The sequence below is a fragment of the Octopus bimaculoides genome, chromosome 8 (assembly GCF_046866305.1).
Source record: "Octopus bimaculoides isolate indiv1 chromosome 8, ASM4686630v1, whole genome shotgun sequence".
Lineage (NCBI taxonomy): Eukaryota > Metazoa > Mollusca > Cephalopoda > Octopoda > Octopodidae > Octopus > Octopus bimaculoides.
Window position 1 is genome coordinate 5,719,970 of NC_142935.1, and position 26,500 is coordinate 5,746,469.

The window sequence follows — 26,500 nt, forward strand, 5'->3', positions numbered from 1 at the left end:
GAGCGCTGAGCAACGTGAAATAAAGTGTTTTCTCAAGAGCACATCGCAACGCCCGGTCTGGGAATCAAAACCAGGATCTTGCAGTCGTGAATGCAACATCCTAACCACTAAGCCATGCACCTGCATGTATACATGATGCGGAAAAGGAGTTAACTACTCCGAAATGCAAGCTCCTATTAGTATGGCTAGGGATTGCTTTTAACTGACTTGGCGTGTTTACACTTATCTGTCTACAGCGAGAAATTTTCTCCATGATAAACTACAGTAAATGGCTTTCTAACGTGCTTAAAGATGCCTCGAGCTTATTTGATAAGGTAACAAGATTTTGCATATATATATATATATATATATATATATATATATATATATATATATATATATATATATATTACGGTGTGTTGGTGTAAAGCAACAGTTTTAGAGAAAAACCACCGGTTTCATATCTAGCGTGAACTAGACATATCTTCAGTTTCTCTAAACGATAACTGTTCTCTATTTTTTTTTGATAGGGTATGCGGTCTTTTTCTGATTTATGATCTTATAACGAAGATATATATATACATATATATATATATATATATATATATATATATATATATATATATATATATATATATATATATATATATATATATATATATATATATATATATATATATATATATATATATATATATATATATAAGTCAAAAATACATTGCAAGATATTTAGGATGTCGAAGATGATTTTGTGGATATTGACGGAAGTGGGTGTGCTGGGATGACAAGTTTCAGGTCCAAAGTGGTTGCCTCTTACTGTAGCGTGTTTCCAAAGATTAATATATGTTACTAGAGAGATAGTGAGAGGGAAAGAGAGAGAGAGGAAGACAGAAAGTCTTATTGAACATAAGGGCTATTTCTGGGATGCATTCTTGACAGTTATTCAGTATGTCAGACTGAGGTATCAAACCTGGAACACTACGGTTGCGAAACGAACTTCTTAACCATACAACCATAGATGCAACCATTATAGCTTTAAATAAGTTCCACTTAATAGTGAACAGCTGAGAATTTTATTGTAAGTAGACAATTAGAGACCGTTATCACATAGCCATTTACTTCTTTAGCTACAAGTATTTTCTTAATAGCATGCGACACGCGTTTTAATTTCATTATTCAATTCTCTACATTCTATAATTGAATTTATGTTGATAAACAAAAAGATTTTTAACATAAAAAGAAAGTTTTGTTTCTCATTATTTAATTGTGGTTTTAATGAAATTCTGCGTTTATACTTAATGAATTTAATATGATCAAAATTCCATTTGCCTTTTGAAAAAATTGTTTTTTTAATTTTTTTATTTATTTTTGGAGAGTACTATACACTTTTGTTTTCTACATGAATATTTCTGGCAAATTTTCAAATATGTTTTCTTTTCAAGTAAATGCTTACCTGTTTAGTAGGATAAAGTTTAATAACCTACCTAACCACAGCTTTGTGATGAATAGCAACAGCACAATATACCGTTCCAAACACTTAGAATATTGCAAAATACTGGGTTTTGTTAACAATTCTCTTTATGTTTATTAATTTCCCCCTTTATCCTAATATTCACATTTTCAATTAACAATCTCACAAGAGTTTCGGAAGCAGTATTACCACACGGAATTTTACCAATAAAGTTATTTTGACAAGCTCATAAAAATCGCTTTTTTCAACGTTAAACGCATTAAATTTTCGCAGTGTCATCATCTCTGCAATGACGTCAAAGTTTATTCCGAACAAAATTGTTATTTACCCATACAACAGCAAGCATCATCCAGTTTATCAAAATAATTTCAACATAATGCAGTATTCTAAAACCGAACTAACCGTTTTCGTTTATAAATAATCACCAAAATTCTTGCAGTTGGAATCAGTAAAATCACAATTATATAAATTGCTTGATATAATTAAGCCACAGTGAAAAAGTAATGTCTGCAATGTACAAAAACAACGTCGCGGCTAACGTTGAGTTAGATTTGCTGTTTTATAGCACAACGCATTGACTAAATTTCTACATTGCCATTGTAATACATTATTGGGCCATTTTATTCAAATGCTTATACATATGTTATGTATTTACAGAGAATCATACGGCCAACACTACCGTATCATACAGGAACGAAAGAAAACAACGCTTCAAGTGGGATAAACATTATTTGATATTATGTAAAACATGTTTTTATACACACTTTCAAAGTATTTACTTATATATTCATTATTTACATATATATATTTCTCTATCCATCTCTTGGCACAATATGATCTTATAACAGAAAATTCTTTCTTCTTTTCTTTATAAATTAATCAGTAGTGCTTCACTCATATTGAATGTCTAAACCAAAATAAATTTTTTAAAAATTACTAGAAAGATCGAAATTACTGACATTACATGGAATTTTCTGAGAAAATGTAACATAGAGTAGTATGTTTTTTTTTAAACTTCTTTCCTTATTGTGTCATCAAGTTCCTTTCTGCTAGTTATAGGTGCTTCTTTGTAGCTCACCGCCATCATTCATCGCAAGTCGCTGTCTGTTCCCAGGCAATTATACTGTCATCAACTCCATTTAAATATGGCTTCGTGTATATCATTATTAGGAAGATCAAAGCACCCTCTACGAAGTCTACCACATTTCAACTCACTGAAATTTGGCAACGTTCCTTGGGAACCAAGGATCATCTATATTAATCACTCAATGGAACTTCATCTCCAGCAACAATGCCGAATGCTAGGCATATTGTCCATGTGGGTGTAAAGAAGCTTTTCAGATGAAGATGGTGTTTTGCTCTGAAATATTCATTAGCGATTGCAAATAGCATAACTGATGGGTTTATCGAGCTGTCCATGGCAATTGTAATATTGGAACGGAACGATTATGAAACGTTGATCCATATATTAGGTCGTTTCAGGATATGACAACTTAATTCAAATACAGAAAAATATACTGGAACTATGCACAACTTATCAACTAGTTGTGACCAACAACTTCCTGAAAAGTACACTTACGGTAACTCCATTCAGTCGCTACAATAGCATTGTAAACATAAGGCAGAGTCTGATAGCTCAAGTTTACAAAATTGTAGCCTTCCTGAGAACAAATTCAGAATTCTGGAAGCAGAGGTTTAATGTTTTCGTATATTTCCGAATATTTCCGACCATTCCTGAAACGACTCGGAGACACACTCCTATTAAACCACTTATTATGCTTGACTTATATACTCGAGTACAATGACACCCCTCCACACACACGTACATATACCCACAAATATGCATACTCACATAATTTACAAATATGTGTATATAGATTTATGTATATGTAGATTTGTGTGCGTGTGTGTGTGTGCATACATATGTCTTTGCGTGCACTCAAAACTAAGACCGTGATCAACTCGAAAGACAAACCGAGAATAGTTTGATACAAAAAGGGGAGAGAAGAAGCCAAATGGCCGCTCTCCGATTTCCTCTCCTGCGTAGATCAATTGTGCCCTACTCAAGCGATATAAAAGAGTGAATTCGGGGCAGTGTATGGAAGAAAGATTAAAGAGATAGACGGGATGCCTTGCAGTCTCCGTGTTGGCTCATTTTCTTTCTAGTGACAACTCCTACGATGACACTGCTGCCGAGCCCTACTTCTTTCTTGGACATCCTCAGTGCCATAAGAAACTAGGATACATGGGCAACACAAAGTTTTCCACAAAGATCTTGCCCACGCTTACGCTTTCCAAAGGAATTTTCCAGATGCAAAACTCCTGGCCCGCCATTACTGAATGGGGATCTACGTTTGCATATACAAACTTGGACTTAAGTTTATATGTAATTTTTATACGTATGGATGTTTGTAAATGTATAGTATATAGGGAAGTAGATGCATGAAGTAATATATCAAATACTTCCATAACAATATGACATGCTTAATAGAAATAAATATTATTTCGATTTGCATAAAATGTGCAAGTGTTTACACGTTTTGGTATCAATGAATTTATATGACTTTATAGGATTCTGTGTGATCCTGTTCGCAATTGTTTCTATTTCGATGTTCAAAGCGTAAATTGCTATCATTATTATAATATTCTACTAAACGTATAAACTTGTTGTTATTAACAAAGAAACTCGCGGCTAATTTCATTTCGTAGAGTTATAGCAATTATATGGCAGGTTTAACAGTGCCACTTAAGATCAAACAAAATTATGAATTTCATAACGTATCGGTTATGTAGTGTTTAACTAAGCGTTACTAGTCCACAAATGTTTGATTTAAAGCTGAAACCAACCAACAGTCTCCGTAGTACTTAAGAACATAGGATTAAACATTCTATTATACAACTCTTACATTTATCACGTGTCCTGCTTTCTCTTTTAATGTTTTCGTTCTGTGCAAATAATGGATATTTTGTTACTTAGAGTATGCGTGTAAATATGAAAGTGCGGAAAACGATTATAAAGCTTGTAAATGTATACAATGAAAACACTAGTTTCACGTAAAGACATTTAAGGGATTTCGTTATTCAAACACATTTTAAATGGGTTCATTTGTCAATATTTATGAAGCAGATATTCTGTAAAAATATACCTTTTCACCCTTCGATACTAAATAGAAGGATATTTGATTGAAAAAGAAAATAGGAACTGAAATAACACCAATATATTTTTTCAGACAAATTTGTTTAAGTCAACGTTTGCTTAATACTGTGATGTCGTTGAAAGATCATCCTTAAAGCGACTAAGCATTAAAGCTGTCGACATTAATGTCGTACAGAGTTACTTAAGATCTTGTTTAGAAATTGCATCAGATACAAAAGATAAACGTTCTACCTAACATCATTAGTTGCATCGTCGGAGAACCAGTTTTAATTTAAACCTATATCAATAGGGATATCTAGATGCAAAGAGCATTATTTATGTGCTAGTTTTGTGATCTGCTCTTTAATCAGACACAGGAAAAGTACCATTTGTTGATACGGAGTGTCTTTCAAACGTTCCTAGCGTAATAAGAAATGATAATATACGAAGTTATATTCTAGGTAGCGTTCTTTTCTTCGCTGTTATGGCTACAGTGTTTCAGCTGTTGTAATTTTAAGTCTACTTTCAAGGATTCACGTTGTCGGTAACGTTCACAAACTTTTTAACACAACTCCTATTGTAATCACTCAATGGCAACAGGGAAAGTTGTTCTCTTTCTGCTGTTAATGCAAGAGGTTTCTTTTCCCATATGTCTGATTATTCGTCTTACTTCAACCAGAATATACAGATTCACTGATAAAGGGATTAGGCGATCAAATGACATCACAAGTACGAGGATAACTAATGAGGGAAATATCGCTGGTATTGAGAGTGATATGAGAACACTCTAAACTCGGACAAGAAATGAAAGATTCGGGGCGAAATTTCGAGAAAGTTACCCAACAAACAAACAACTAAAGGTGGGAAAAAGTTCTTTGATTATAACAGTTTTAAATATATCAATATATAATAATGTTAATTCCTCTTCAATTCAAATAAAAAATTTGTGAGAAACGTGTCTGCATGTTCCATTGGAAACTTGTTATCACTGGGGTTATGTGAAAATATTTAATATATAAATACGATAGATGAGATTAATAACGAAGTCTAAAATTAATGGGAATTAATATTGAAGTTTAAATAATGAGGGAAATGCATTTCTATCTTCTCCCCTCTCTTTCGCTCTCTCTGCGTCTCTCTCTCTCTCTCTCTCTCTCTCTCTCTCTCTCTCTTTCTTTCTTTCTTTCTCTCCTTTATTTCTCTGTCTTTATCACTCTTTGTCTGAAGTATTCCATTAACGCAATCACTTTGATATGATAGAAATTTGAAAAAGGGTAAAAATATCAATATTGGAAAACTGCAATAACTACGAAGTAGAAGGTGCAAACGAATAAATATTAGGTGGAAATGAAACCGAATATTGAATTCTAAACAATATGCATGACAGATTTTAAAGTACAAGGACTATAAACATTCAAAAGATTCCAGAATAAAATAGCTTTATGTATGAGACATAACTCCTGCAACCACTTAAACTTAGGGTTGTGGATCAGCAAGTCTCTACACAGAGAATTCTAGTTTTACAATTGAACTGATGCTAATATGGCGGAACTATTCAATTTCCGAAATGTGCAACTGTAAAAATAAAACTTATGTCAGTTTTTAAAAAATCTCTTATCAAGAAAATGAATTTTGATAAAAATGCAGGAAATATAAGAAATAACATTTTCGTTTAAGATATACAAAATATTTTGGAAATGTTTATTCTTGTTTCTTTGACTTCTCTCAGTATTGCAAATTCTTTAAAATTAGATTCTACTGTATGCAACGCTACAATTTATTTTATATCAGAAAATATACCAATAAAATGAAGAACAGATTCAAGAAAATATTATGTCTAGTGTTGTTGTTGTTGTTGATGTTGTTGTTTTTGTTATTGTTGTTGTTTTTTGTTGTTGCTGTTGTTGCAATTGTTTTTATTGTTGTTGCTGTTGTTGTTGTTGTTGCTGGTGGTGTTTCAACCCTGGCCAACCCTGATTGGGCAGACTTAGGCATTCCAGCCATAATCTGTCCGTGTTCTTCACGGCATCGAAGATGACATTATCCAATTTAGTATTTCCTTACAGAAGATGGTGGGTTGTGATTTGAGAGTGATTTGGCTACCATTTCTTGTAAGTCGAGCAACAAAATCTCTCTGATGGTCTCATAATATGTGATGTTATTTAACTTGGTTATTTCGACTCTTCCGTTTGAAATGATTTTGTGAAATATTAGGTTTTACTGATTGAAAGAATGGCATATCATAAAATTACCCACGATTCTTCTAAGTTAATGAGTAATACCAATTAAATAACAAAGTAAATAATAACCTAAAAACTCCATATATGGATGGGCCATAAATTGTAAATGAGTCTGTAATTCCTTTCTCAGGAAATAAACGTTATTGAAATTTTAAGAGAATGCTAAGCAACGTAAGGAAAGTCGATATCAAGGAGATTCATTTAACCTCTTTAAACAACAGAAGCTCTTGAGGGCGTCTCTAACCATTTGTGTATTCCAAATTGAATCTGATAAAGGTTCGGCAAATTAATTTTTCTCTTTAACCTTAAATTAATCAGGGTAGAAGCTTCCAAGCAAAGTTTGAAGGATTTTCCGAGAATGGAATACAAGCAAAAGGTCTAGCCACATAAATTATGTTAGTTTAACTAAGACGACATGGTGAAGAATTTTATGGTCAGTGCAATGACTAATTGAATATAAATGTGATTGCGACCCTCGCATAGGAAACAGATCCAAAATTGGTGCAAATCGATCTGTTCCATAACAACCAGTTGCTGCATCATCAAACATGTATCTGAGGCAGACAGAACTCGCAAATGGATAGAAGCTTCATCTAAGGTGATATCAATTATCGTGAATGTATGTTTAGCAACAATATTTAAAACCAATTCTGTTTTTATATGAAAGAGAAACTAAAGTAATTCATACCTCATTCAATCTATGTTATTAAGGAATTATATTTCTCATGCCAATAAAATCTTACAGCATATAATTTACATATGGCTAACACATTAACATAAATGATGAGATTTTAAATCAGTAGATGTATCATCAAAATATAAAGTCAAATACGTTAACATAAAATTAATGACTAATTTGTTATATTTGCATACAATTCCGTTTTAAAACATTATTTATTGTTATAATTTTGCAAACATTTTTATAGTGTTGTCTATTTTTGTGATATGTCAGCAAAATGCAAATATACAGATAATTAATCTCTTCAGCAGAAATGATGACATGGCTTAATTTGGAGTCTGTATTTCCCAGTTATTGACATTCGACTATTTATAGTAGGATATGAAATATTAGCAGAGTAAATTATATTTTCTATATTAAATTTTATCAGATATTAAAATATCAGTTATTGCTATATTGGAAGAATGTACGAATGCATAATCGTAGACAAGAATGATGGAGAAATTTAATCATCGCTTGGACAAGAGCAAAGGTTGCATCCTTAACTTTTTCAGAGACCTTATTATTGATGGGAAGGGGTGAAGAAAAAAGGTACCTCAAGTTGATGACAGATCTCACTGTTTAAAACAGGGTGAATGCTTCCGCTAAAGATAGATCAGGGCCAGGTAACGAAGTCTATCATCCAGTGAAGTTCCGCAAGATTCAGAATACAAATGGATGGAAAAAATACCGCAAGGCATAATTTTGTCCGACAATTTAATATTTAATGCCAATCCGACACGTTTGACTTTTACTTTATTTTATCGACCCCATAAGGATGGGAGGTAGTTTCACTTCGTTGGGATTTGAAATTAGATGTTTGAAATGTGACAAAACACAACACTATTCTGACTTTTGAAACTGAAAATTGTCGTTTCCCTTCATTAATATCGATGTGAAACTATTGTATGAAATCCCAAACTATGAGAGGCCGAAAGAAATTACTTGCGCTGTAAGTTTCAATGTAAACGTGATTTGATCAAGTAGACGTATTCGATTGCTAGTTTTATTTTTTTAAATCCTTTTAGTCAAATACTTTTTTTAGTAACATCGAAAACGAATTGATGTGATATTTTTTCTCTCTGGGGTACAACATCTGATAAAATAATAAATTAAAATATTTTAACTCAGGCCTCCCTACCAACAAACTTCCAACCATGCCCTCTTAGCAAACAATGAACGACTTTCCTTTGTTTCTGAAAACCATTACAGAACTATCTGCGATGATCAGCAAACAATGATTTGCCGGCGACACTCGATGGAATTAGTGAAATGTACCGTTTATTACTTAAATGTGTCATCAATGTCTCTTCATAATTGAATTATCGCACTCACTTCCCAGCAACACACGGTGATTGTTATGAACATTACAACAAACAACTCTAAACTAGCGTTGCTGAAGAGTAACAGCCATAAACATTGAGAGTTGTATCCCTTGTTCGTTCGACCAAAGAATAAGTTTAGTTAACCCTAAAGTATTATTATTAATCATTACGCTCCCCACATCTAACCCTGCTCTGGTTATTCCTGATTTTGATAAAATTAAGAATAATCAGATTCACATTCTTATTTCATAAATGTTTCCAGTAAGTCTACGTAAATAAATTATCAATTAATTTCACTTCCCAGCCCCATTTCATGATTTTTGATGACCATTCTCTCTAGCAAATCCATTGACGTAGTGCCAGCGAGATAAGCAAAATACTTCACTTCCATTGGCAGACATCAATATGGCACAGAAACGTTTAGAGCCAAGAAATATGTTCTCTTAATCAGGCTATTGAATCTTACTGGGGTTTATGATATTAAAAACATTTCAAAAACCTCCTTTTCATTGCTTAAATATTTCTTGCATTGACCCTGAATTAACTCATATCTCCGTTTCCTCACCGAGTCCCTCTACTTAAAGAGACCGTTCCTTCCAAATCCCTCACTAGCGTCCGTCTCTGTCAGTCTCTCTCTCTCTCTCTCTCTCTCTCTCTCTCTCTCTCTCTTTATATATATATATGTGTGTGTGTGTGTGTATGTGTGTGTGTGTGTGTGTGTGTGTGTGTGTGTGTGTGTGTCCATATAATTTCGTATGTCTAATGTGTGTCGATGTGCGTGGATTTACTGGTCCCTGGACACCTATGTGTGTGTGTGAGTATGTACGTGCGTGCGTGCGTGAGAGTGTGTGCGTGCGTGAGAGTGTATCCCTGTGTGTATGTGTGTGTGTGTTGATATGAGCTTATACATGCTATTTTTTGTGCTTCCTTGCCTTCCTGAAACCTGTATGTGCATTGCTTACTCCACGTTGTAACTTTTGTTTTCTGTTTTGCAACCACCTACCCACTTCTCTCAAAATCCCATACACATCCTTCCCAATAAATAACAACCCCTTAATCCCTCAAAGGGTCCCTGTGTTACTCACTTTCTCACAATAAACTCCAATCTATACACCACTTACTTATCCACAATTTGTGTTTCAAACAAAAACTACTTCAGTCGAAACTTCAAACTTTTCCCTCTTTATTCGTTGCTATTTCATTGAGAAATCCTTTTAACCCAGATATTTTATGACCAAAATTTTTCCCTTCTCGGATGTAACTCGCGCGCGCAAGCACTACACACATACACACAAACGGACACACACGCACATACACGCTCAAAGTAATACACATAAACAACATACACGAATACATGCACATATATGTAAACATACAAGTGTATATATGTGCCTATTTGTGTATATAGACATATATAGATACATGTGTATACATATACATATATAAATGAATATATGTATATATATGCATATATATATATATATATATACATATTATATATATGTATGTATATATATATATATATATATATATATATATATATATATATATATATATACACACACTCACACACGCATATATGTATATATTTCTTGATAATTTTACTTTAAAATCCGACATAAGAGTATCTCCATTCTACCCACAAAACACTATTAAGTTTTTCTTCATAATTATCATAAGAGATGCTACAGCCTACTGAAAAAGAACAAACAACTTAGAAAAAGAAATAAAACTTATATTTGCATTATTATCTACTGTTGCATGGCGTTTCCTGTGAATGGAATGTTCTTACTGAGGGTGATTTACTTTTTCTAGAAAGCATTCAAAATAGCATGCATGTGTGGCACATTACAAACATCAGCATAGCAGGATAGTAATAATAATAATAATAATAATAATAATAATAAGAGCAACAATAACTACAACAGCAATAATAATAATAATAATAATAATAATAATAATAATAATAATAATAATAATAATAGCTAAACTGAAAATAAAACTAATGACTGTATTCGTAACTTAAAGAAATGAAATAAATAGCAGGCATACATACTGGAAAATATTGCTTGTACGTTCTTACCAATGGGCGTAGACGGTGGAGATGTATCTGGCTCCGGTAAGATAGTCGGTCCAAAAGACGGCATATCCGCCTTTTCGCGCTCCGCCGTCAGATGCTTTCGCCTGAAATCGGAATTAAAAGCATGTTAGCTTTAATTACATATTAATTTTAATTACAATATACTTGTGCTCTGTAAGGACCAGCAAGTCAAAGAATAGTCCCAAAATTTCCTCCGAGTATTGACAGAGACTGAGGTAGGATTTGTTTTTAGACCGTGGGAAAACCATCAGCAGCAAAGACAACCCAAACAAATCCATAGGTTGGAGGGTTGTTGCCTCGGGTGTTTATAGTTCAAAGATGTCATCCACCAGGAGTAAGTGATGTTTACAGCATTAGTCAAACTATACTTTTAGTGGCATGGCTCGATTTATAACGAGCAATATTTAATAACAACTGAAGCTACAAAAATATACCCCATCCTGGTCTAAACTTTATTACTGGAAACATTATGTAAAACGTTCACCCATTCCGTGTCTGAAAACTCTTTATTGCTGGTGGTCAGATTTCCTTAGCAGATGTGAAATGCATTTCACCCTGGATGAGAAATTTGTCAACGGCAACTAACTTATCTCATGAGAAATATTGAAGTATTGCAAGCCAATGAAATAATAAATTCCAGACTAGAATCTGCTGCTTAGAGGATTGAAGTAATTTACCACCAGCAGTGGATACTTTGACAACAACGTAAAACTACTGACAGCTGCAGTTATCTGATATATTATCGCTCTTGGCATATGAATTACTTAGAAAAGGGATTTAACTCATTGTGATTTCTGAAATGACAGTGTCCTGAAAATAGTGCCTAAATTTTATTTTAATTTTTCGAAAACACGCGCAAGCACACACACACACACACACACACACACACACACACACACACACACACACACACACACACACACACACACACACACACACACACAGTCCAAGTTTCCAATATTTGGCTAAGACAGTATTCGCTCAGAATAATAAATCTAAGCTTAAATGCATAAAATAAAAATTGCCAATAAGCTGGAATATCTTACCTCCATATCATAAGTAAAATGGCGAAAGTAATGATGAGGAAAACGAATACGACGATGACACCAATAATAACTGATATATGACTGCTTGGAGACACAGAATCGACTCTTCGCACTGGAACAAAAATAAAAGAACAGAAATTTTAAAAAAAGATATTTTCATTCTCAGTCTATAAAATAGAACAAGTAGAAAATGAAAACATTAATAGAAATGTAATACAATTATCTATGAAAGTATTTCCTTTTTACATCTTTGCAGAGAATAAAAGAAATGATAATAATGATATTTTACCAATCTTTCTAAAATTTCCTTATCTTCTTTCTTCTTGTTTGGTCAAAATCATTTTAGCAGTTTAGCAACATTTCAAATATTTGGAATTTATATATTTTGTTTCATTGTGTCGTTCAAAATTATACATACGAAGAAATAAATATGAATGAACTACGAAAGTTTTTATAATAAACATTGCATAAATATTTCATTTGAAAGGATGGGTGAAGTTCAATGGAATCATATTTGTCATATCTCAACCAATATTTCTTTTATTTTTGTACATTGACTTCACTTAGCACCGGGACGTTCATAAAATCTTCTTGAAAGAAAAACAAATTCTAAGTTGAATCTAGTTTAGCAGACTTATAAATCTGTAGAGGAGATTTTGAAATGATGAGGTAAAATGTAGGATTAAAATGCGCGGCGTTCGAGATTCACTTTGATATCATTTGTTTCTTCCATCTCACATTCAAATATCTTTTTACACATATACACACACGCACAAATATGCACAGAAAATCCTTTCGTACTCATGGGCCGTTTGTCACATGGTCTTGAAACCTGCTTCTTTAAATTTTACATTACAAGCTAAGAACTTAGTGTCAGATATAGTGATGCTATGCCGAGGTCCTTACCCATAAATAAATATCGATTTGAGCAAAGATATGTAAATATTGATTTTTGGAGCGTGGCAAAAGATATATCAAATTCAAAATATTTTTTTATACCACGATAAGCAGAAACAACTGCGAAATATCGATATCTCTCACTCTCGTTCATTTCAGGGAGCTTCGTTTTGCCTGGCTTCGAAATATACTGTGCTTTTTAACAGTCCACCTCTTTAAAAGGATTTTCTTCGTATGAAAAACCGTAGCCTCAAAGCATTTCACAACATACGTACATTATGTATGACGTTGATAATGTTTACATTACAAAGCTGCTTCTAATGCAAAATTTTAATTATCTCCATATATTTTTTGAGGTATGTCATATTCTCGAGGCCTACTAAATGACCATAGCTCAAAGCTCATCTACTGCCCAATTACTTTTTCTAATGCTCTTTCGTAAACCCACGCCGAATTATTCTTTTGTGCTTCATTCATTCACCTCCTTCTTGCACACATTCCCCACATTACTATAACATATTTTACCACACCTAATAGCCGAATACAACTTACCCTATATTTATTTATTTACTTAATTATTTACTTCTTAAATAAAGCAACACTCGAAATGGCTTATCTTAAAGTTCAGTTATTGTCCAGTGACCTTTTGCACACAACAATAACTCTACATAGCAGGACACCTACTACGACTGCTGCTGTGGCACACCACATCACCCACTGTTATTATCTATCTTTACCAACAACAGTAACCATCAATATTTTCTGTCACAAAACAACAAAATGCCGTGAAGGTATGTCTCAAACGACGTCTCAGCTTTCTTCTGTGGGACAAGCAATCACAGACATATGATATATCAATTTAATGGAAGCGCAGAAACATGCGATACGAAAAAGAAGCAGAGGAATAGGCTGAAAAGAAGACTCTTTTTCTCCTAATGCATATAGAGACAAGCCGCAATGCGATTATACATACAAATACACACAGAGACACCGTGTGCGCGCGCGTACGTGTATGTTCTATAATCTCTTGTACACTTGAGGTGTGAAGACATTTCATGCAGAATAGCATAAATGTGAATTAGTAAATAACAGGAAACTATTTAAAGCCAATGTTTCATGTTGTGTCTTTCTTTCCCAACATTTTTTAACGAAAAATTAGTGTTCCGTTGCAAGGCATTCCTTTACAAGATTTTGTATAAAATAGAATTCATAAATTTATTTTCATATAACATTCCGCCTGACTTGACGAATGAGTGGCCAAAATACACTCTGTAAATTTAAAATAACCCTGATTGTCGTATATACAAGTAACATAGATCAGCTTTTTCATAAAACATAGACGTATGAAGTCTAATAATCTCTCTTATATCAGATCAAGGTTAACTGTTTAAATAAAGTTTTATAGAAGTCCTGTGATATTTCATAAGTAGATGCCATTTAAGCTGATGTCTACAGTAAAATATCAACATAAATACAGACATCTATGTTATATATTATATGAATGTGTAGCATAATGGTATACATATGTTCCTCTCCCTCTCTCTGTGTATATATATATATATATATGTGTGTGTGTATATGATGAGCCACAGATTTTATACGTATATGACGCATGTATGTATGTATGTATGTATATATATATATATATATATAACTCCGACGATGCTATATATTTTGTTTTATTAGTGTTTTTAATAATGCCATTAAGTAGCAAAGTCTTCTACTATGTTCACTTATAGCAGATCATATATGTTAGCAGAGAGTCTGCTTATGTTTTAAAGCCAAATATGGTCATATTCAATATATCAGCACTTAAAATAAAAAATCTAAAGAATATCCCCAGTGTACAATCACAAGTTATAAGATATGTAAGGTAAAAATATAAATTAAAATCCGCGGTTTGTGTCCCACTTTTGAGCTTTTCTTGCATACGTTTGAAAACAATAATAACAGCTTTGAAAAAAAAACAGGACAATTATATATTTATCATAGTTTTCATGTTCAAAAGCGAATTTTGATAATACCAAGATAGCACAAACTATTACAAAACCTTAAACACAAGGATGCATAAACTGACCACTTCGTTCCATTCATGGTTTTTTGGGGGGTTTTTTGCCAATTTATATACCAGACCCTACTGGTGATAATAAGTGTCGCAGGTGTAGATAAATGACACTACTTAGTTCAACAGCAGCTACGACAATGATTAGTCACCGAAACACTTTGATGGGCAAGCAGGTAATTTGTGATAAAGCATATTTGAGGTCCTTCAGATTTAAAAAATTTAATTTAGATATAAATTCGTGGCACCGCTTACTATTAAGTCATTGTGCACACCCAGTGACTAAATACCAAGCTTAGAGTAAGTAAAATAGTAAGGTGTCCATATATATATATATATATATATATATATATATATATATATATATATATATATATGCATACATACATATATATATATATATATATATATACATACATATACATACATACACACACACACACACACACACACACACACACACACACACACACATACATATATATATATATATATATACATATATATATATATATATATATATATATATATATATATATATATATGTAGTTGCATGTTTATGCCTGCTGCGATCATGTACAAGTGCATTTTTGCTCAAAATCTCATGAAGGAAGCTTTCTGAAAAAAAAACTAATGCCAGATTCAGAAATAAAAATTAAACAAAACATTATTTGCGTCCGTTGGAACCCATATAATTGCGTCTTCTCTTAAAATTTAAAGAAAATTCTTTTAATTATTCAGGATACCGATGTGAAATTTGGTATACTACTTGACAATATTGTTCAGATAATTTAATGAATTTTATTAACCATATAGTTGTTTCTATCTTGATAGAGTAGAGAATTTCTTTAAAAGCCGATAATTTTTTTAAGGAGGACCAAATTTGTAGGAGATGCTTAAAATGTTTAGTGGGAGGCAACATTTTTAGGGAGGGTGGCAAAAAGACAATCTTAGTAGGAGAAGAAAATTGCTTAAGCAATTCAAGATTTTTATAGGATTCAAAATGCATTTTTATTGCGAGAGAAATTTCAACAAAAAGTAGAAATTGTTCTCGTCGAAAAATAATTTTATTTGGATTAGAAAATTTTTGTAGGGGCCGGAAAATATTCTAATTTTTATTTAAAATTTATCGAAAGAAATAAGATATTGATATTAAATTTATTGATGTTTGTAGTTTATTGTTTTATACTAATTTTATGCACAAGTTTTACTGCTTTTATAAAATTATGAATTCAAATTAAATCGATTTCATGGAATACCTTTCTTTATTTTCTATCATAGTTTTTCGTTTATTCTCGTTGCATGATTTACTTTGTTATGTAAATAGGTTCTATAATTTTAGATATAAATAAATTCGTTCTGTGTAAAGTCTAGTTTAATTTTAAAGCTGTAAAATGACAATCTATGTTAAATTTCAGATTCTCTATATTCTTTCTCAATAGTATACAACAATCCAGTACACATGTTTGTAATCACATGTAGATGTCCTCTCATGAATTCGACATGTTGCAATACAGAAAGCTTTAAGACCAAAGCTAGATTTATAATTTGAAGATCAGATAAAATGTTTTTAACCTTTCTATTGTTTTCAACCATGGTACCTAGAAAGAAATGATTGATTCTGGATTTTACAATCTTCTATGGACTCTCAATAAATTCCCAAATAAAAATATATACATATACATATATATATATATATATATATATATATATATATATATATATATATATATATATATGTGTGTGTGTGTGCATGTGTCTAAGTATGTATATGTGTGTGTATATATATATGTATACATAATATACGCATATATATAACCCTTATATATATATGTGTGTGTGTGTGTTTGAATATAAATATATATAATAATAATAATAATAATATTTTATCATCTTTAAGCTTGCAAAACACTATTATTATATTTTACAGAACTATAAAAATCGACGCTGCTCATCAAAAACCATCGCATATATATATATATATATATATATATATATATATATATATATATATATATATATATATATATATATATATATATATATATATATATATATATAAACACAGATATGACAGTGGAAAAACTAATGTTATGTAATGAACTTCATTATCTTACGGCTGCTTCCGCTATAAGATGTGGTGGACTCTTAGTTGAGTACCTGGATAACATCCTTTAGCTTCATCAAAACCTTGAATATGAAGTGCACTCTATGTGGGCAAGCTACACTTTTAGAACATATATATATAAATATATGTAGATCCGAAACCACTTCATCTCTAGACATGAAAATATCTCCTCAGTCTCATAGTCTGAAAGATAACATTGTAATATTGAAATAAAAAAGATTAAATGCAGTCACGGCCTGAATACCAATTTGTAAGAATAGTTGTTTGCTGGGTTCGCACGCGCGCACACACACGCACTTGCATAGTTGTATACGCATGCGCATGCGTTAGAAACTGGATATTTTACCGTTTGGCCGACAATTATCTGTCGTGGATTACCCATACTTATTCTAACGTGCTCCATCATCTGATGAAGGAACAAAGTAATATACACTTGAGAACTACAAAAGTAGCAACTCTGTTCATCCATATATTTAGCAACTGTGTCGTTATTTTAGAGTGTTTGTCTCAACTGGGCAGTTTTCTTAGATAGTCATTGTCTCCGTTAAGCTAGGCATGTCTTTATACGTTCCATGATATTATTAAATACATGACCAATTTCTCAGAAATTGTTCACAATTCAGTGATGTAAGGTTTTCCACTTTCAAATCCTTAATTGATTCAAAGAGAGTTATATTAGCCATAAGAACAATAAGTTAAATGTCTTCATCATTTACATGATAACGATTTAATGCATTGTAAACATTAATAAACGTTCTACTTAATAGTAATTGCGAATTTGAATCGACATGATATTCAGGTGACAACAATAAATAAATCAATAAAATAAAAAGAAATAAAGGTTTCGAAGTACATACTGTTCAGAGGAGCTGATGTTTTGGCAAAGGACTTTTGGATAGCCTGAAATAAAAAAGAGTGAAAATGTATTTTTTTTTTATATAACAATGTTCTTTGTTCCTAATATTGAGCTCTACTAACTATTATTGGAGAGGGAAAGTAGGATGCTGTGACGTTTAATGTTACTCAGCGAGGATCCTCAACGCAATTAAACTGAAAATGGATTTCGCAGTGAATAGAAAATGTGGTTTGCCATGTCGGTGAACACGTTTGCATTTCTGATTATAAGTTTGAAAGTTATGGAATGATGTTAATTAAGATATTTAGTTATTATGCATTCTGTATTCAAACGTGGAAAGATTATGTAGTAAAGTACCAGAGTTCTGTTGATTGACCTTAGAATTTCTCAAAAATTTGTTGGTCTTGTGTGAGTGTTAGGAATCATTATGGTGGCAGAAATATATGTAGTACAGCCTGGTCAGTTGAGAGAAATGGCAAAATGCCATACTGTCTTGCATTATGGCTTTATATTGTGTGTACAAATATTCCAAGTTCGATTTTCCCTCTTTTTTCCAATCTTGACAGAAGTGTATAATAGTAACAGTCTTTCATCAATGAATCTTTTCCACTCCTCCACACATTAACTTCCTGCCTTTTCCAAAGAAAATATCATTTTTGTTGTGCAGTCAATGAAATGTGAAACAAAAAATGTTCGTTTCATTTGACACAAAGAATTTTAACTCTAGCAAAATAGATCATGTAATAATGAAATATAGATTTTATATTAAATTTATTACGGAAACAAAGATGAACGGAGAGGAAAAATTATGAAAAATATAATGAAAAAATTTAAAGTTAAAAGTAAACTTAAATGGAATCAAAAATATAAATTGAAAAATGAAGTTGTTTTGTCAATATAAAAATACAAATAAAACAGGAAATTTAGAAAAAATGTAGAAAATAAAATTACTTTGAAAACAAATGTTATTTGAATCAAAAGTGGAAAGAAAATGAAATGAAAATGGGCAATTTCCAAATGTCCATTAGTATGATAATAAAGTGGAATTATTCAGAAACAACGGAAAACTGATTTGACCAGGAACATTTCTATAAAGAATATTGGTTTTACCACTTATACAGAAATTAATTGAAAAATTACTCTTTTAAACTCAGTACTAGAAAATCGCGTACATATATATACAAGCATGTACGCATATATGTATATATATAGTTTGTGCATGTAGGCAACGGAGTTTTTCCTACCCAGTTCCTCACAAACCCTGTTAAACAAAAACTTTCTCTTATATCTCACAAAATCTTATCTCCATACATTAACGAGTCATTTGACATAAATTTCTATCTCATTTCTATACGCGCGTGTATTACAGATTCATCTTTTTCGCCAACAAAAGTACAAAATCGTTTCATGCATCCACAACGCATCACAAAGTCAACTATGAATGCTCTACAAACGTTTAGCTTCACAGTCACCCAAACATCCTAGTAAAGACCGCAAATACAGTAAACCACCTTAAGTCACAGATACTGCAAATATTCAGTCTACATAACAATTGACTTTCTTCTATCCAATCATTTCAGCTGTTTTTTAAACATTAAAACAGTTCGGTTTCAAGTAAAAGGATTCCAATATGATGCAGTCTCACTTATGTGAAAGAATGAAAAACTCCCTCTAATATTTCTCTTTTACAATTTAAAAGCAACGGGCAAAAGAGATTACACAAATAGGACAAATTCTCAGAAAATTGATACTAAGGGTAATATTGACAATGTCCGAGCAGAAAGAACAAATATGTCCCACTGTTATTAGTTTGCATCAACGAAGTGTTTTGAGCATATTTGGCACGGCATTGAGGAGCCAAAGCACACACACACACACACACACACGCGCGCGCGCGCGCGCGCGCATACACACTATATATATATATATGAGAGGGGATTGTTAGCCTGCTCACCTAACGAGTGGGATGGCGTCATTTGAAGGCTCAAACAATGCAAAACTGCACTGTGGCCACAGATGTGCAACAACATTTAACAACCTGATCGGTCACGTGACGACGTGGTGTGTATATAGATAAATAGATACATACATGCATACCTTATGTATATACACAAGTGAGAGATTGTATCGGGGACAAGTTTGCAATTACTGAAGAGATACATTCTCCTCCTCCTCCTCCTCCTCAAAAAAAAAAAACCATCATTTATTTCTTCATGTCCTAATTGCAGAGAATTGTTGTGCCTGCTGGTAATTTCGCTGAAAGTTGAGTGAGAGGGGTCCCACCATAAGAAAATGAGTGCAAGATGGGAGACGTAGCTGACCAAGGAACTTCTTGGCAGACGGAGTAATTTTTATATGTGTGTCTAGCCATAGTGATTTTATCCTATTTCCATAAACTGCTTATTACCTTTTTCCACATTCTTATTTTCTTTTGCGCTGGTTTGTTTTTAGTCAGTGTAAAAACCACTGATTTGTAGTCTGTCTTTATAACGTTCCCTCGTCCATTCTTTACGGCAAATAATTAAGTTCTTACCATTAGTATTATTGTCGCTGCTGTTATTATTATCATTAGATGAAATCGCACAGCTTATTCTGCTGGGTATGGTGACATGCGTCAGCTGAACTATGGTAACACCCCTTATTTTGCTGGGTATGGTGACATGCGTCAGCTGAACTATGGTAACACCCCTTATTTTGCTGGGTATGGTGACATGCGTCAGCTGAACTATGGTAACACCCCTTATTTTTCGAGCACCATCTGAATTATTCGAGCGGTTCAAACCAGTACTGTTTTCTGCAAGTGCTCCACCCTTATTGCAGCCCCTATTATTATTATTATTATTATTATTATTATTATTATTATTATTATTATTATTATTATTATTATTATTATTATTATTAGGGAGATGGTGGGCTGGCAGAATCGTTAGCACACGGAGCAAAATGCTTGGTGCCATTTTATTGAGTTCAAATTCCGCCTAGTTTGACTTTGCCCTTCACCCTTTCGGGGTCTAACAGTTCAGCACTTGGATCGATGTAAAGGACTTAAACCCTCCCCCACCAAAAAACAAAAAGAAAATTCCAAGCCTTCTGCCTATAGCAGAAACGATGATTATGATTATAATTATGGTTGTTGTCGTTATTGTTACTTTTGTCATTTATGTTATTATCATTGCTGTTTTGGTTATAACAAAATCTACAGAGAATTAAGAATATGCCTTACGTTTATTTATTTATTTACGTAATACTTAGAATTTCTTTAGATCCCAGCATGTAATTAAACTTTACCCTGACCATTCACAACAGTAGCCGAGGGGTGAGGTTGATGTGTTACACAATACCACAAAGCTAGGACTTTAAAATTATGCTGAATGATAGAATAAAAGAAATGAAGTAGTTAAAATGAACGAATATTTATCAGCGTTAGCGCGTCAACACCATTTTAAAACACACACCTCCTCCCTCCTCAGTGGAGGGACTATTGATTCTTTAGCTGATTTTCTAATATTCTATAAAGATGAACATTCACAACTGTTGCACATGAATTAAATCCTGGAAATACCCCTCACGAGAAAGGTATAGAATAGAAACATTTATAGCATTTTATTTCATAGAATTTGTATAAAAATTCTTACCCCATCCACTGTTGAGAATGCTCCAAACCATATATTATAGGCATAGTCCGGTTGTAGAGGACCGTTGAAGTAATTACTGTAGGTCAAGTTATCCCCGATCATGAATGGGCTTCGAACATTGGAGGGTGGGAATTGGGCAGTGACATAACAGTTGTCGTTAGAATTGAGAGCAGAGTAATAGTCCGCAGTTACATCGGCAATTTTAGCTGGCAAAGAACGTTTCTTTCTGCCATGATCGTTAGTAATTCTCTCCACTATCAAACGATAGAAACTGTAAGAAACACAAATAAGACACAATAGGTTGTAAGAAGATTACAGAATGTTCAATTGTGTATTCAATATTGAAAATAATATATATTGATATGAACATGGTATTTAAAATCGAATTAAAGTTATATTTCTTTAGCAACATATTTTCTTCTGAAGATATTTTAGTAAGCTGAATTTCACCACACAGGAAGAATAATGGTGTCTAAAACTGATATGTCTGTCTTTAAAGTTTCCAGCAATCACAAATTCAAACTTTACGTATACACATATAAATATAAATAAAATTATCAATATTTACCTTATGTCTTTATCATATCGAGGTTTCAATTCAACGGTCACTGAATTGTCGGAGTGATTTATTATCTTGGGATTGTGTGGTGTGAGTGGGGCTGGAATTGAAAATCATTCAAAGAAATAAATACAGACACAGAAAACTAAAGAAACGTTGCTTCATCAAACCAGCAACATTTAGTTTAAGTAAAATGGGATCTTTATGTAGATAGCATTGTTTTACAGAAAGAAATTAATACAGAGTTCTAGTGTTACAAAGATGGAAACAAACCATCATCGGTCCTCAAGCACTGGGGCCCAATCACAGAAACACACACGGATACATATATATTCGACAGGCTTCTACACACTCTCTGTTTGCTAAATTCAACCGTATGGCAGTGGTCGACCATGGCTTATAGAAAAATCACTTGCCAAAGGTACCGTGCATCGGAACTGAACTGGAAAACACGTTATATATTTCAACACAACCAGTTTTACTAAAAATATGAAGAGGTCATCAACTAATCTACACTCATTATATCGGGCTATGAAAATATTGACAATTCTCAAGAACTAAAGAATTTGCCTGTAGTCAATTTCAAACACGTTCTTGAAGCATTCGTAATCCTTCAAAATACCCTTATGCCTCGGTATGGATAAAAAATTCGAAAAATTTTTCATCTACAATAGGTGAATAATACATGAAGAAGTAAATTGAAAGACTAACGATACCTTTTCCTTTAGTCCATACAATTAACTGTCGCCGTTGTCCACTTCCTTTACTCGTACTGGCATTAATACTACAGTCGTACTCAGTCGCTGGATGCAAATTTTCTACCGTTTGAGTAAACACTTTTGAAGGTATCTTAAAGACACCTCCTGAATATGGCTTATTCTTCATCATACTGTCAGCAGAATGGCAGGAGAGCTACAAAACAATAATGAATGAAACTATTAATATAGAACAATTTTATATTAACAGATTAAATGTTTAGTTAAGGCCAATTTGCATCATTTATGAGATAGATATATAGTATTGAACATTTATGTTGAGGCTAATTTAGGTGAAAAGATGCAAACAAAAAAAAACAAAAAAGAAATGAACAGAAAGTCAGGAACTGAGAAACGAAATACATTGTTTTATTTTTTAAATATTATGAAACTTTTAAATGATAAAGAACTTTGTGATAAAATTGCTCGAGATCCAATTGGGTTTTGTTTTAGTTAATTATGCTAAAATATAAGAATTACGTTATTTATGTTTATCAAATTTCATTCAAAGCATTGTCAATGGAGCTTCAAATTGATATTGAAAAGAAAAACAGAGTTGTTTTCGTATCTTATGAATCCAGATAATCTGATACATAGACAATAGCTTTGAGATTCTTTACACATGCAATGTCTCATGAGATATGATGCATATTCAATGCAAAATTGTGAGTAAATAGTCGCGTTAAACAACAAATAGAAGCAGCACAAAACCTACCATGAAGAACAGAATATTTCCATTGGGGTGCGGTGGTTCACTCCACTGAAGTGTAATGGAATTGAATGTTCTACTTATATTCTTGAACATTCCTACCGGGCCGGGTACTGGAAAATATTTTCGAGTAGTCTTATAGAGAATTGCAAAATATATAGACAAAAACAAATGACAACATAACAACAGAATCAGGCATACTTTTAGAAAAGAACTCAATAAACAATTCAATGAATGAAACATTTTGCTATTTTTAAAATATGCAATTATGAATAGTAGATTTTTTTAAATCTCATTTAATGGATATTCTGTCATCATTGAATGAAGAAACTATTTAAACACCGTGAAATGGAACCCAACAACATCCACATATTTATACAACAAATATTTATACATAGCACTTTAACAATTAATCTCCATAGAAATATATATTTACAGAATATATTTATAAATATATTACTACGTAAATATATTGAGGAATTTTGCTGAAGAAAGTTAACCTGATACTCGTTTCTAGATACTTCTCTGTTAGTGAAGAGTTTTCCTGGATAGGTGTTAGATTACAAGAATAATGGAGAAGGTAAATGTAAATAGCAACTATAAAACTATTCACTTCCTTTTTCATCACAATGAACTGTTGGTGTTAATCCACTTGCGTACGGATGAGTGAACCGACTTTGTGAATAACCGAGCATAAACTATATCCAGAAGAGCTTATCAGTTTATCTGATGATACACTGCTTGCATTGCTGCCTTCGCTTACATAGAAGATCTCTTCCTATTCCATTTACTACTATATATTGACTTAACAGAATCGTTGGAGTTTCAGAGAAACTGCCTTGTGATACTTAGCGATGGTACTTTACTTTTTCATATTTTAGAAATGTATATTAATCTGTATAAAATGACGTGGCCTACTTTCTAAGTTACATTAAAAACATTTGTTCAAAATGACATATTTATCAAAGCATATATTATCATATCTCAAATGAAGGACATATTATAGAATAAGTAAAGGCTTTCACTTTATAATCAATTGTTTACTGTTATTTTTTAGTCCCTTAGATAATTGAAATATTAGCCTCAAGCAGTAATGGATAGTTATCAGATTTGCATCACTGATAATGTAGATCCGGCTGAACGATTGCTGATAGATTTGGCATCCTAAAATATCGTACTATTTAGAAACAAGATTTAAATATCTGCATTAAAATTAAAAAAACGTTTGTTTCATACGGATGAGCTTTGCTGAAAAAGAATGCTAGAAATATGCTTCCTCCTGATAAAACCAATCGAAATTCCTGTTTCAGTTCCCGATTAAGAAATATGACATAAATAAAACCATTAGAAATTGCTTTAGTCTGATATCTGCTTCATTTTCGAGAAAAATATTACATTTATGTGTCACAATTTTATATATTCAGTAAAATATGTGAAACTATATTTAGAATAAGAGATTTTCTCCAAAATCTAAGAAGTCTAAGATGAAATGTCAACTTGGTTCAGCAGTCCAAACTAAGGACAATAATGCTTTCTGTGGGAATATAAATCAAACACCGATGTATCAAGGTTTTAATTTTCTGATCCTTTTAACGTAAATTTTGAATTCTCATTCTAAACAGGCGATCGTCAAATGCAATGATTTCGGTCATTAAGTAGTTTTGTATTTGGCACTTGCAACCTGAGGATTAAGTACAACTGTATCATTCGGATTAAATACAACTATATCATGGGGATTAACTACATCTATATCTTGAAAATGAAGTACATCTTTATCCTGGGAATAAGTACAACTATACCCTGAGGGCTAAGAACTACTATATCCTGAAGAGTAAGTAGCACCATATCCTGAAGAGTAATTACAATCATATCCTGAAAGTAAACTACGGCTATATCCTGATAATTAGTATAACTAGACACTGAAGATGCTTCATCAAATCGATGATTGTAAAATATCATAACAAAATGATACAAAAATAGAAATGGGTGAAAATGGAGTATGAAAACTCAAGTAAATTAACAGCCAATGAATTTATGGCAAAAATAAGCATCAAATGAATATCTTTAAACGCTTCAGTTATCTTTAGACATTAACATTTATGACATTTTTGTTGTTTATTCGGCTATTTTATTGTTGTTCTTTTCATAATGTACAATTTATCACATTTTCACTTGTAGGAATGTTTTCTGCAAGACATGCGCATATTCTGTAACGGTAAAAACTATGTCTTTATTATTTATATCGTTAAGTCTCGCATGTGGCTCGTTGTCATGGTACGTAATCATAAGGACTAAAATAAATACAAGTGTGAATAAATCAATTATTCGTGTCATCTCGTACAACTGGAAATAACGATAAAAGCATTTATGGAAGCGGCTTGTCGTAGGAAGTTCAAAGTTTTAACATTTTTTAATATGTAAATACTTGGAGTATTGAAGACAACTGAAGAAGTTAAACTAATTAGATGAATTCTTTATAAGCATAACTAATAATTCGATGCCTGACTGATATGCTATAACTATTCAACATAAAACTATATTTAGGGTTTCATTTCATGATATTGGGGCTTTGTGATATTCAGAATGTTAGAAAATTTTGAGCATAAAAACTGCACAGGACTAAATACATTTACAATATATTAAACATCTATACCGTATAACAAAATGGAAGCATGCAAGTTAACGTTATGTATAAGACACTTATATAATGCTTATAATTGATATATACACACCTTTTGCCTATTTTGGTTATATCATTTTTGAAAATCTTAAATTTTATTTTTATACAATATAACAATAGCTTATAAACAATCACCCATAGTGTCCCAGAATAAAATTTCCTCTGTATTAACATCTTAGGCTTCTTAGCTTCTTTCCTCTTTA

The 26,500-nt window shown here is 32.3% G+C and overlaps 1 protein-coding gene across 17 annotated transcripts in view; it reads right to left on the minus strand.

Moving 5' to 3' along the window:
• The window catches only part of LOC106878895 (receptor-type tyrosine-protein phosphatase kappa), a 594,862-nt gene that overhangs the window by 196,704 nt on the left and 371,658 nt on the right, over positions 1-26,500 (minus strand). For 9 of the 17 annotated variants that reach the window (XM_089356042.1, XM_089356041.1, XM_089356034.1 and 6 more), the window contains 7 exons: positions 23,624-23,730; positions 22,870-23,065; positions 22,163-22,253; positions 21,595-21,865; positions 17,961-18,003; positions 12,017-12,128; positions 10,953-11,053 (listed from right to left, as the gene is read on the minus strand). In XM_089356042.1, the coding sequence (XP_089212168.1) occupies positions 10,953-11,053; positions 12,017-12,128; positions 17,961-18,003; positions 21,595-21,865; positions 22,163-22,253; positions 22,870-23,065; positions 23,624-23,730 (921 nt within the window). Of the gene's footprint in view, positions 1-10,925; positions 11,054-12,016; positions 12,129-17,960; positions 18,004-21,594; positions 21,866-22,162; positions 22,254-22,869; positions 23,066-23,623; positions 23,731-26,500 lie in introns of all 17 variants that reach the window. The other 8 variants (XM_089356040.1, XM_089356032.1, XM_014928243.3 and 5 more) reach the window with 1 other exon arrangement.